Below are 12,819 nucleotides of genomic sequence, written 5' to 3' on the forward strand. Positions count from 1 at the left end.
TGCCGCCTGCCCTGCCGCCTTCCACCGCCTGCTGCAGCCTGGCGGCCTGGCGCACGCATCGCCGGAGATTGGTTTTGATACCGTGTACCGGTTCCATCAGCATAAGCACGCGCGCATCACCCGGCCAGAGAGGGAGAGAGAGGAGGGGAGGAAAGGAGTGGGGAAAGGAATGGCATCGCACGCCGCGGACGCTTTCCGCCTTGACATCCGCCGCGGAGCCTCTCTGTCTCCCTCGCCCTCGCGGAGAGTTCCGGCGGAGTGAGAGAGAGGCGGAGTCTCCGGAGGGTCGGAATCGGCCGCATCGGCCCGAACTCCATTACGGCCGCGAGTGGGCCTGGAGCCGCTCCAGTGGTGCCGGCATGGAGCTAGTGCCCCTATGCCGGCCAGCCTAGGCCAGCCTAGGCCAGCCTAGGCGGCCCGATCGGCCGGATCGCGTGGAACATCGTCTTTATCGCACCTGGAACAATAAAGGCGAGGAATGGGCGCTGCAGTGCCGGGCCGCCGGGCCGGGCCGCCGTCCAGGGCCGTCCGCAACGACGGGGCCAAACCTGATTTCCGCGGGCTGGCCCACACTAAGCAAGTGGCGTTGTTTGACAAGATGGTTAGATAAATTTTGAAAGTGACTGGCTTGCACGCCCGCTGGTCTCGACAGGGTCGTTCTAGAAGTGTTTCTACGGCCCAGACTTGACGCAGGACGAGTATGCATATATCACATCCTCAACGTCAAAGTGAAAACAAGAAGCCGGGACATAAATACAACCTTTATCTCTAGCTTAAGACAATTCTGTCCAGAAAAGGAAATGTCAAATAGCAAGGCCCATTCATGGCAGAAACTTTCTTTTAAGACGTTACAGGAAGAGCAGGGTCCAAAACTTCAACTTCAAAATTTTCTTTGTTGCAAAAATAGAGTGCTTCCAAAGCTAGAAAATCAATTTCCGCCGAGTTTACAAGCACCGTGCAGAGGTGCTGCTAAATTCCGCCGCGCTCCCGTTCCGTCACACGGTGACTCGTCCTGACAGGAAACATAAACCAGAGCCGCACCATGCACCAGGACACCCGTGCCATCCCTGGCACTAGACGGGCAAACTAGTAACCCAGGCAGTTGATGACGTTGTAGCTGGCACGCTGGCACTGCCACTTCATGTCAGGCAATACAAAAGGCTGCGTTGCCGGAGTGCCAGCGGAGTGCGGAGCGCGCGAGGAGCGTCAAGTGTGGTGGGGCACGGGGCGTGAGGCCGTGGGGCCGTGGTGTGGGGTGTGCCGATCCAGCACTTCGTAAACCACGGCTGGCCGAGCCCAGAGCCCCACATAGCTCTGCCTGCTCTGCCAGGCCCTGCCAACGCCCCGGCTAGGCCACTGCCAGGGCACTGCCAGGGCAGAGCAATTCTTGTCGTGATCCTGGAAACGCGGCCCACAGCAGGCGCCGCGAGTCTCTCCAGCTAAAGCACAGGCCTCAGCTTCTTCCAAGAGGTGTTGGCGGTTTTCCGGACTGCAAGGCGCGACTATGTTTGACCTCATTGAACTGGACCAAATCTCCACATAAACCGAAGTACAAGCCAAGGCCTAATAGGGCAGCGAGCAGCCGAACCACAACAACCGAACGGCGCGCCATTTGACGCGAGCCGAGCAGAGCCGAGCCGAGCGGCGTTCGGCTGCGAAGCAACAGCGCGTCGTGCGCTCGGCTCGGCTTCGGGCCGCCCCTCCCGCCGCCCCCTGGCCCTGTTCGTGCTGGTCGGCAGCAGCGGCAGCAGCCGGCAAGCCGGAGCTGGCAGCCAGCAACCCGTCCGCGTCCGCCCCGCGACCCGCGACTCTGTTTACCTGCAGCGCTCGGCTCGGCAACGTCTCGTCGCGTCGCCGCGCGGAGTTCGTTACAAAAGTCGCGTCGCGTCGTCGTCGCGCACCTCACCGAGGTGCAGATAACGCTCTTATCGGCGGACATCAGCTCCTCCCCGGTGCAGACGAGAAGGTCCTGCCTGCCCCGCATCGCAGCGGCCAACCCGCGGACGGGTACCCGTCGGATACCTTGGATACTACTCGCCACCCAGGCCGACCTAACCTCAACAACAGTGCAAGCCAGTGGTGCCAAGTTGTGAATCAAAGTGAAGGCTTAGCCCCGTTGATCCGGTGTGCCTGTAGAGTCGCGGATGACTTGGTCATTCCCCTTGTGATCGTGTGCTAGTGCTGCGGACGTGTGTGTGTGTGTGTGTGCCCGTGAAAGTGAGTGTCGTTCAGTGCAGTGTATACGATGGCCACAAAAGGGTTTTAGACCGAGCGGGCCGTCGTCGTAGGGAGTTTGTCGGATTTTTCGCCTCCGCGCCTGGATTATCCCCCATTCACCATCTTTCGCTCAAAGAAGAAGCAGGACTGCTTGTCGTCCGGGATGCGGCGACTTAGTGGTAAGTTGTGTGTGTGTGTGTGTGTGTGTGTGTGTGTGTGTGTGTGTGTGTGTGTGTGTGTATGCGTGTGAGTGCAGCGCCGCGGCGCAGGGAATCCGTTGGCTCGGCCGTGTATGGAAGGCTGCAGACTGATTCCGAGAGTCGTTTTGGTCGCTCTGTCTCTCTCACGTCTCTACGAGATGCCCCACGAGTGCGAGAGAGACAGAATGACCGATAGGACTCTCGGAATCAGTGTGCTGGAAGGGCTCCGAACCGGTTCACTTGCACGCCGCGGCCTGTAGGGACAACCACGCGACGCGTTCGAAAATGGACCGAAAATGGTGGCGGGCGGGGCACTCTTTGGGGCCTGGGGGCACGGTGGCGGTATCAGCCCGGGCCTAGCACCGGGACCACCGGGACCAGGGCGGGCTGACGAGCCTGACGGCGGCACGCGGCACGAACGCCCCGCCATCTCCGATACTATGATGCGATCCGATTGACAAGCATCACTTCGGCAGCACGATACCGGAGCGGGCCGATGTGCCCCCCCCCTTCCCCTTGACGGTGGAGTGACAGGACGCCCCTCGGCCAATCCCCGACGTGTCGCCGCTTCGTGTCGGTTCATTTTTTATCCGTCCGCCCCCGCCGCCGCGTTTTGCCCGGGCGGCCGGGGCGGCGGTTCGAACCGCGCATGCCAATATCGCGGGGCCGAGGCGTAAGCCACCGCGCCACGGCGGCGCGCGACGTCGCCCGCGTTGCGCCAGCGGTTTTGCAAGCACGCCGCGCGGCCCACCAACAAAAAGGGGCGAAAATGGGCTTCGCGGCGGTCCAGGACTCCAGGACGCCGGGGCTCCAGGACGTCGTTATGGCGTGAAAGTGTGGCGGACACCTCGGCGCGCTGTGGCTGTGACAAGGCAGAAGTCACGGGGCGCTGCCTCGCTGCTTGCGCTGCGCCGGAAGGCTGCAGGCTGCCGCACTGTAAGGCAGGGCGCTGCTGTTTTTGCTCCGCTTCGATGGACGTCGCCTTTCTTCCGTGGCACCCGAGTGGAATGCTTGCCTGTCTGTCTGCCTGTCCGCCCGTCTGTCCGTCCGACTCAGTCAGTCAGTCTCTCGTTCATTACGGTCCGCCGCAGCCACGTGAGGTAATTCAAGCTTCTTTCCTGTCGGCGGCCGGGCAGGGCATGGCCCCTGCAGACCGATCCCGACAGCCGTTTTCGTCGCTGTCTCGCTCGCACTCGAGGGGCGTCACGTAGTGGTGCGAGGGAGACGGGGCGGCGAAAACGACTCTTGGAATCAGTCTGCAGCCCGGCGCCCTGGCCCGCTTACGGACGGCCCCGCCTCGCCCCGCGCAGCGCAGCGCCGTCAAGGCTCGGGTGCTGTACGTAGTACGCACGGCGCTGATAAGCCACCGGCCGCGTTCGAAAGCCGCCGTCGGCGTCCGCGCGTCCTCACGCGTTTTTCGCTTTCGGAGACGGTCGCGTTGCCGCGCTGCGGTAAAGCGCCCAGATGCCCCCGCCTGCCTCGCCACGCCCCGGTCGTCATGTGGCTTTCCAACGCGGAAGATAACCTCGCGGCCGGGCTGCAGACTGATTCCGAGAGTCGTCGCTCTGTCTCCCTCGCACCTATGCAGGCGCCCCACGAGTGCGAGAGAGCGACGAGAACGACTCTGCTGGGCTGGGCGACGGCGACGGCACGGGCCGAACGCGGTGTTCGACGAGCTGCTGCTATCGGGGCCGCCACCGCCGCGACCGCCGGCCGACCTTGCCGAGAAACACTGGGATTTAATAAGGCGCGGCCCGGACCGAACGGCGGAACCGCGGAACGAGGGCATCGGCGCGAAGCGCGAAGAACGCCCCGATAAAAACGCGTCGCCGAGTCCGCGAGTGCGCCGCGCTGTTGGCCGGCTGGCCGGCCTGCCTGTGGCTCGGCCTGTGGCCGCTGCTTGATTGGCGTTCGCCCCATTCGTCGACCTCTTGTGCAACGAGAGGCGCAACGCGTCCACCGCACTGCCGGCAGAAAAAACGCGGCCAAATAGTTCTTCGGAACGCGGCTGGGAAAAAAAGGCGCGATTGGGTGCAGCGGGCCGAGTTGGGCTGCTGCACGCACTGCTTGGCGGCGTCCGGGGCCACCGCGTCCACGTCGGCGACGTCGGCCAGCAGACTCATTCCGAGAGCCGTCGCTCTGTCTCTCTCGCACCTTTTCAGGACGCCCCTCGAGTGCGAGAGAGACAGCGACGAAAACGACTCGGCCTGCATCACCTGATTGGGCCCCGAACGAGGCCCAGGCCTGCCAACTGCTCGTGATGACGTGACGCGCGCGTGATTAGCGCACCTGGTCATGCGCGCTCGCGCACTTGCTCGCTTGCACCCAAACACAGCCGCCGCGGTGGCGGTCGTGCGGTCCGCCAAGGTGGCCGTCTGTCTGTCTCTCTCTGGTTCTCACCGCGCGTGTGGGAGGGACGGAGAACGCGACGCGTTTCCGGGCGCAGCCTGCGCAGCCGGCATGGCCGCGGGCCGTCCGCTCGCCCGGTCTGTCTGCCTGTCCGTCTCCCCGGCCGAGGCGGCCGATGAGGCGGCCGAGCCCCGTTGTTTGGTGCCTCGTCCGACGGGTACCTCCGACTGCTACCTTCCCCCTTCCCCCTCCCCCTGCCCCCGGACCCGCTACGGCCGCGGGAAGGTCGACGAGCGCTGCAGGGCGTGGCGTGGCGTGGCGTGGCGCGGCGTGGGGTACGTGGAGCGAGTTGTTTGAGGCGTCTCGCCGGGACGCCGGGGCTCCGGGACTCCGGGAACGAGTAAAGTGACTCGGCGAGTGGAGTGACCCGCCCAATGCAGCCGAACGATGCTGGCAGCGTGGCGGGGGGACGGGGGGACGACGATTCGGTCGAGCTTTTTGCACCCGACTGAAACAAAATCAAGTGGAGGACGCTGTGAGGGAGAAAGAGGAAAAAAGAGCGAGGAGACTTTTTCTTTCGGCATCGTTTTGTCGAGACCGGGTAAACGATTCGCGCGTTGCGAGTTTACAGTTCGCCGTGTAGACGCCCAGCCCCCAGCCCGCACGGCTGCAGCGGCGTGGTGACGGCGTAGCCTGGCCGGCGGTTCAGCGGTTGGGGGTGTATGTCGTTTGTCCGACCTTCTTTTGTACGACTAGAAGTAAAATCAACACTTTAAAGAAAATTTCAGCGAAAGAGGGCACCCCGGCGAACCGGCCCTCTTCCCCGCTGGCTTGGTGAGCCAGTGGTTCCCCCATCTCATCACAGGAGCAACCTCAGAGTTAAACCGCAGTGGCCCCGTCATTGGTCACGTCATCTGTGATGTGGAGGAGTCCTCTCATAGTAGGCCAGGCTGCCACCTTTCCCAGTAGTCGGGTTTCGTTCCCGGCCCCCTTCCCACTCAGGGGCCATGCTACTGGTACTCAGGAGTCTGCGTCACCCTGCCCAGCAGCGGAACCACTGGGCTATGAGAGGCACACTGAACGCCGGCCGATTTGGTATACTTGAACCGCCTTCTTGCGATGCAAGCTTGGTCAAAATATACAATTCCGTACGGGGTATCGAACCCCGGTCCCCGCATTCGGGAACCGACGCCTCTGCGCTCTCGGCCACCACGGCCCATGGATGACACTGAGCGAAGGGGACCCTTTGAAGCCGCTGGTCCGAACCGTATAGTCAGACAAAAAGAGCGGGAAGCCGGTATTCGATCGCTCGAGCCGAGTGTTAGGATTCAGACATCTCAACACCTTCGGCCACAGCGGCTCACGGGGTGAGTCGAGTGGCGCAACGGGTCTAAACCGCATCGGTAAAGCCACTCGTAAAATGTAAAGAATTGTAGAGAGTCGAACCCCAGCCCCTGGAGGTGCGGGTCGACGCCTCTGCGCGCTCAGCCGCCGCTGATTCTGGAGAGTGAGTCGCAGGTCCCACTCCTGGCTCCACACTGGCATCCCGAGGAAATCATGATCACGCGGACAAACGGTGAGCACCGAGCGGATGGCGTCGCCCGCGATGCACAGTGTGGTGTGACTTCGCCACGGCGGCGCTCTGCTGGACTCGCCGATATTGTATCCGTTATCTACCTATCCATCCGTGTGGCGCTGAACATTGCCGGACAGTGGCTGGACGCCGCGGGGCGGGGCGGGGCGGGGCGGGGCGGCCCGCTGATGATGGCGCGCCATCTGACCGCACCGCGGGGTGGCGGGGCGTGGCGCACCCGGCCCTCGTGGGGTGGATGGGCGTTTCGTTTTGAGTTTGCGCAATTCTGCAGGCTAATGACTAGCCGCCCCGCCCCGCCCCGCCCCGCCCCGCCCCGCCCCGCGTCCGTGCCTCCACCGCAGGCCTCACCCTCCGCTCCTACCTAGCCAGGCGCGCGCGGTCTTTGCACCGAGCCACCCCTGGGGACCAAGGGGACGGGCACGGTGAGCTTTGGCTTGCGTAAACATCCCCCTCGCCGGCCCGCCCTGCCGGCGTCCCCGATGACCCCCTCTCCCCTCCCCCTGCCCCTCCTCTGCTGCTCGCCGCGCACCACCGCGAAACCGAAACGACGCGCGAAGCGTCGCGCCCGCACAGCTTCCTCGCGGAGAGTACGTACATTGTGTCTGCGGAGTACTGTGCGGGTAGCATTGTGGTTTTCCCTCCCTCCTCTCTCCCAGTCCGCACCCCTTTCCGTCTCGGCCGGGGTTGTTGACACACGCCCATGAATGAGCGCATAACAACATCCTGGACAGCCCCGCGCAGCCCCGCGTAGCCCCGTCGGCCCGAGAATGGCGCGGGGCGGGGCGGGGCGGGGCGGGGTTGGGGAAGTTGGGGTGCAGCGCGGAACAAAAAGTCGCCCGGCTCGCTCACTTTTTGTTTGTTTTCAGAACAAACAGATACCGCGTCCCGCGCGGATATGAAACGCCAGCGAATTGCGGAACCGCAGCGAGCGGCGCGTCGTGGCGGCCAGTCCCTTGCGCCAGTCCAGTCCGCTCCCCGGCATGAAAGGGCCGAGCCGAGCGGCGCGCCCGGCGCCAGATGAATCTAATTTCTGTAAACTTGTTTTGCGGGCCGAGCCGCGCCATGCGGGGCAGGGCAGGGACGCCGGTTGATGTATTCCGTGCCGGAGGTTGCCGCCGAAAAAGTTTGCAGTGCTGCCGCTTCTGGCGTCTCGCGTCGCCGCCGTCGAGCCGGAACGCCGGTGGAGGCGGTCAAAGTTCCGGGCGCGTTTTGAGCCTCAGAGTCGCTTAATGGGACTCGGACCGGACGTGTGACCCCATCAATGGATTGCTCTCCGAACGAGGAATCCTTTGGTGGGGTCACACGTTCGGTTCGAGTCCTGTTTGGCGACTCAGGAGCCCAAAACGCGTCTAGAGTTCTGGCGCCCCGTTCCCTCGCCTCGCTTCCGGCGACGGCGGCGCGGCTTTGCGGCCGAAAACTCAAACAGCACTTCTCTTCGCGCACGGCATTGTTGTTGCTGGCGGCGGTAATAATTGTTTTACGCGGCGCATGCAAGCGTACGAGGCGGGCGCGTGCCGTCGGCGTGCCGGCAGCGGGCGCATCCCGAACACGAACGGCGGTCGCGGCGTCCCCCTCGCACTCGCGGGGCGTGCCGGCGTGCCGTGGGGGTGCGAGAGAGACGGCGCGGCCCCTTGCCGGCTCGCTTCGCTACTGTTTATTCTGCGGCGCGCGGAACACGGGAATTGCATCAAGGAGGGCGGTGAGCTGGCGAGGCCCGCCGCCCCGCCGCGGCCGCGCCCTTCTTTGTCAGCCCCAGGCCAAGGGCGCCACGGCACTGCCAAGCCGCGGCACTGCCAAGCCGCGGGGTGGCCGAGATGAGGGCTCATCTGGCGGAGGGTCGCGCTGGGCTGAGCCGCCGCGGGGTGCGGCGGGGCGCGGCGGGGCGGCGAGCAGGTTGAGATGGCCATGATTTGCAGGCAGCGCGTGCAGCGCGTGCTGCGCGTGTCGGGATGGCCGTGTCGCCGAGGGGCTGCTCGCTAGCCTCGCGCGGGGCGTGTCCGCCCGCCCGGTCCGCGGGGACGGCACGGGGTGTTCGGTGTGGAGGCTGGCGGGGGCGGCGGGCGGCTGCAGGCCCCACCCATCCCCGCCGCACTTCGGCGGCAAATTAAGGAACAACTAATGAATGTGGCCGGGACCGCCCCGGCCCGGCCCGCCCGCCCGGCGTAAACTCGGATTATACGCGGGGTGCTCTTTGCTCTTGCTGGAGATCGGCCGCATTGCTGCAGTGCAGTGCGCCTGGGGCCCTCGGGGAAGGGGGAGGGGCACGGCTTTGGGCTGGCACAGCCCGGCGGCCTCGGGGGTCATGTCGTCCGGGGGCTCAGAGCTCGGCCCGATGCCGTCTCGCGGTGGCCCCGGTGCCCGGTGATGGCTGTGGCTTGGAGGCCGGCTGGCCGTCGGGCTGGCTTGCGGGGGCTTGCGCTTGCGGGCGCTCCGGGCCAACTCCGGGAATGGCTTTAGTACTGCGGGTGGGTTTCCGGGCGCTGCGGCCGTGACCGCACACTGCATGGCCATATGGTGTGTCGGACAGCTGACGGCGCGGCGGGGCAGCCCTTCGTCCGCAAGCCGTGCTCGCAGGATGGAGATATCCATCAGGCCGCGCCGTGCCGTGCCGTGCCGTGCCGGCCGGGCCGCCGCCGCGCTGTCGAACGCGGAAAAGAGAAGGGAAGGGCCGAAGGGCCGCGCGTTATTTGGGAAAAGTCAGCACGCAGTTAGGATAATGGTCGAGCTGTTGTCGGGGCGGGGCGGGCGGGCGGGGCGGGGCGGGGCGCGCGTTTTTGACACGCAGCCTCGTCGATTGGATGTAATGACGTCTGGCCGGCCGCGCCCCTCTCCGTCCCTCAGCGCCTCTCTCTCTGTCTCTCTCCGTCTCATCACGGGCGGGCCAAAGCCGTTAAACACCCGATAAACTACAGCAAACTTTCCCCTGCAGCGACATTGATGACGCCCGAAAGCTGTTGTGGATGCCGTTCAAGTTGTGTGCGTACGCGGGGCGCGGCGTGCGGGCGGCGGGGGTGGCGGTGGCGGTGGGGGATGGGGTGGCACGCGCGTTCTAAAGTGAGCCAGGTGCAGAGGCACTGTGCAGGCGGTCGCCAGCCAGCCATGAATGGTGTGTGTGTGTTCCTCGTATAGCTGCGCGCTCGGTGTGTGTATGTGTGTGAAGTGAGCGATGGATGTAGTTGGGGTCGACGGCAGCAGATGCAAGCGAACGCAAGCACACTGCGGGAAAAACAATTGCCTCGCATGGCGGCTCGCTGCGCTGCTGCTCGCTGCTGGGTGGCTAATGAATTGGTGGAGCCGCTGTGAATTGACTCGGCCCGCTGGATTACGCGTGGTGGTGTCACTGCCTCGCGGCCCGGCTGGCTGGAAGATCGCCGCCAGCGCCACGCCCCGGCCATGCCGCCGTGCTGGTGGTGGCCATGCCCGCCATGCCCACCCCTGCCTCGGTGGCTTGGCTTGGCTTGGCGGCTCCCCAGGCGCCCGTGTTCCCACCGTGCCGCGCCCTGCCCTGCAGACTGATTCCGAGAGTCGCTTTCGTCGCTCTGTCTCTCTCCCTCCTACACGGGACGCCCTATGAGTGCCAGAGAGACAGAGAATCAGTCCGCCGCCCTGCCGCGCGTTTCCTGTCCCCTTGTCATTTCGGCCTTCTGGTTCTGCTTCCCCCTTAAGCCCTTGCCATCCGAGCAGTCTAGAGCCTGCCGCGACCGCGCGCGTGGCCCGCGCCGCCGCCGCCGTGAAAAATAAATATAATTTAATCTTTTGAGAGGATGAAGAGAGGCAGTGGCATGATGAGAATGTGGACGGATGCCGGCCGGCCGGGGAAGTTCTCGGCCGTTGTTTTAATATGCATCAACTTTGGGAGCGGTTTTTAATTCTTTTTCGGCGGTGTACTTCAAGTCAGACTCATTTGAATAGTCTCCGCGGCCCCGCGTGCCCCATGCCCCGTGGCCCCGTGGCCCCGTGGGGCGGCGAGCCCCTTGCTTCGCAGTGTGGTGCCCCGCACCGCAGCGCCTGCAGCGCCTAGCGGCCGAAAGACGAAGCGCGGCCGTGGGCCTGCCTGTCTCACTGTCTAGTTGCCCTGGTTCCGGAAGTCGTTGAAGTCGCTGTCTCTAGCGCACCTTTACGGGACGCCCTGTGAGTGTGACAGAGACAGAGCGGCGAAAACGACCCTCGGAATCGGTCTGCTGGTGCCCGGACGCGTGGAACCGGACGCGGTGACCTTCCCGTCGCACGCGGCGGCATTTCTAAGCCTTCTTGTGAAACGAGCAGGGGATAGCCACTCGCCGTTTTTGTGCGGAAATAGCATAAATATCAAGAATACTACTGTACACGCATTTGTCCACATTTGTCTGAACACTGTGAATATCAAAATGCACACGTGCATCATGTGAATAATGAAAAGTCGGATTGGAATCGGTTTTGCCGCAAAGTTGGTCAAACCGGTGGAAAATGTGTAGAAATGGTTTTTGTTGATTCGTGCGTTCGTCGGTTCATTCCTCGGTGGGCGTGCCGCGGCGTGCCGGGCCGGGCGACGGCGATTTGGACGCGGCGTGCCGTGCGCCGCGCGCCGTGCCTCCCTTCCCTTTGAAATGAGATTCCCACCCTTTCTGACGACGTGCACGACGTGTGTGTCTGCGCGCGGACTCTGCCTGGCAGCCTGGCAGCCCCGGCACGGCCGGGAAGGTGGGGGCGTGGGGGCGGGTAGAGAAAGAGGTAGGGCAGGGAGATGGTGCTCGATGCAGTAGGGTTGGTTATTGATGGTGTATCTCCAGAGACGTGGCGGCGGCGGCGGCGCGTTCCGAGGTCTTTACCCTTTGCCCCCCTCCCCGCCACCTTTATCCCCCTCCCCCGCCCCCTTTCCGATTGAGAGGCCTCTCTGAATGCCAAGCGATATGCCCGTCCCGGCCGCCCCGGCCCCCTCTCGATCCGCGGACAAAAACATGCGGATCGCTTCTGATGCGAACCGAATCCGCCTCATTTTGCTGGCAGCGCGTGACGTGGCTGCACTGCGGCTGGCAGGCCCTCCCCTCCCCCCGCCGCTACACTGTTCCTCGATCCTTTTTATCCTCCGGCCGCGAGGCACCGCGGGGCTGCCGCGCCGAGTCTGCGCCGCCCGATTTGTCTCAGCGACGGTGTTCGTTCCACACCGCGTGGACCTGCACCGCGGCCAGGTGCGTAGCGCGGCCGCGTGTTCAAATGTTGGCTCTGCGGCCGGCTGAGCTGGAACCACGGCCCGGCTGCGATTGTTGACCAAGCAACCAGGGCTCGGCGTCAACGACGACGTCGACGGCGACGTCCTCCTCCAGGACCGCCGCGGCCTCGGCGTTTGGTGTTTGCAGGGTAGTGCTGCTGCAGTATCCCCCCGAGACGCACGCGCGCGGCGTGCGGCAGTGCGCCGCGACGCCCCCCCCTCCTAGACCCTCCCAGTGCCTCAGTATGTCACGTGTTTAATTAGCTCCTCGCGTGTGTATGCAAATAATCTGGGCGACGTATGCCCCCTGGCTGCTGGGGCCTGGCCGGGGCCTGGCTGGCTCCAGACCCCCGTCGCCGTTCATCTCGGGGGCCCTTTCTCCAGAGATAGTCGCCCCGCCCGCCCCGCCCCGCCCCGCCCCGCCTCCCACGCGCCGCTGCTGGAACACAAAAGGAATCTTGAATAAAGGGGCGCCGCCGCTTTGGGGGCGGTCCATCTGCCCGCCATCGGCCGCGGCGACACTGCGCGCGCTGCGTGAGGCGAGCGATCGGGCCGCGTCGATGTCGCCGTCGTCGTCCTCCTCCAGCGAGATCTCGTTCCCGAGAGCGCCTCGCACGCGGCCGCGCCGCCGGACACCCGACGGCCTTGCAGTGTGCCAGTGTCTTGCAGCGACGCGGCGGCGCCCCGGACGCGGCCGGGCGGCCTGTTGGCTCGCTGGGCGTGGCGCGCATTATTATAGTCGTTGGCACGTCATTTTCGAAATGATAGGTTGGCCCGATGTTATTTGCCTATCGGCGCGGCCGGCGGGCACGCCCCCCAAAGGGTGCGCCGATCGGGGCGTTTCGGCCGGGCCCTTTGGACTTGGGAGGCGAGTTTTTGGCGTGTGTGTGTGTGTGAGCGTGCGTGTGAGTGAGGCCGTCGCGCGCCCTGCCTTGTATTCTCGGCGAGACACGTCGAGCCCCGCTTGTGGGGGCGTGGCCGCGGCGGCAGGCGGCGGCACGGCGACCACGGATCTACCGGCCGCAGGAATGCAATATGGAGCAGGCAGCGTGCAGCACTGCAGCAGCCAGCCCGGCCAGCCCGCTCGATGATGCAAAGTCGGTCCGCGACAAGCTGCACCGCTTTTCCGCCGCCCCCGCCGCGGCGCCGTGGCGGCCAGCCAGTGTCGGATTGGCTGTAGCTGCGGCGTCGGACTGCAACTGCAGCAATAACAGTGCGGCGAAGTGAGGCCGTCGGGAAGAAGGCGAAGAGGCGGGGGGCGGTCAGTGGCG

General features: G+C 64.8%; 1 protein-coding gene across 1 annotated transcript in view; it reads left to right on the top strand.

The window, feature by feature from the left end:
* The first annotated feature begins 1,805 nt into the window (after window positions 1-1,805).
* The window catches only part of LOC117649197 (caskin-2), a 102,012-nt gene continuing 90,998 nt past the window's right edge, over window positions 1,806-12,819 (top strand). The window contains exon 1 of the mRNA XM_034391710.1: window positions 1,806-2,396. Coding sequence (XP_034247601.1) covers window positions 2,381-2,396 — 16 coding nt within the window. The 5' untranslated portion in view covers window positions 1,806-2,380. The remainder of the gene's footprint in view (window positions 2,397-12,819) is intronic.

The sequence above is a fragment of the Thrips palmi genome, unplaced genomic scaffold, assembly GCF_012932325.1.
Source record: "Thrips palmi isolate BJ-2018 unplaced genomic scaffold, TpBJ-2018v1 HiC_scaffold_4, whole genome shotgun sequence".
Lineage (NCBI taxonomy): Eukaryota > Metazoa > Arthropoda > Insecta > Thysanoptera > Thripidae > Thrips > Thrips palmi.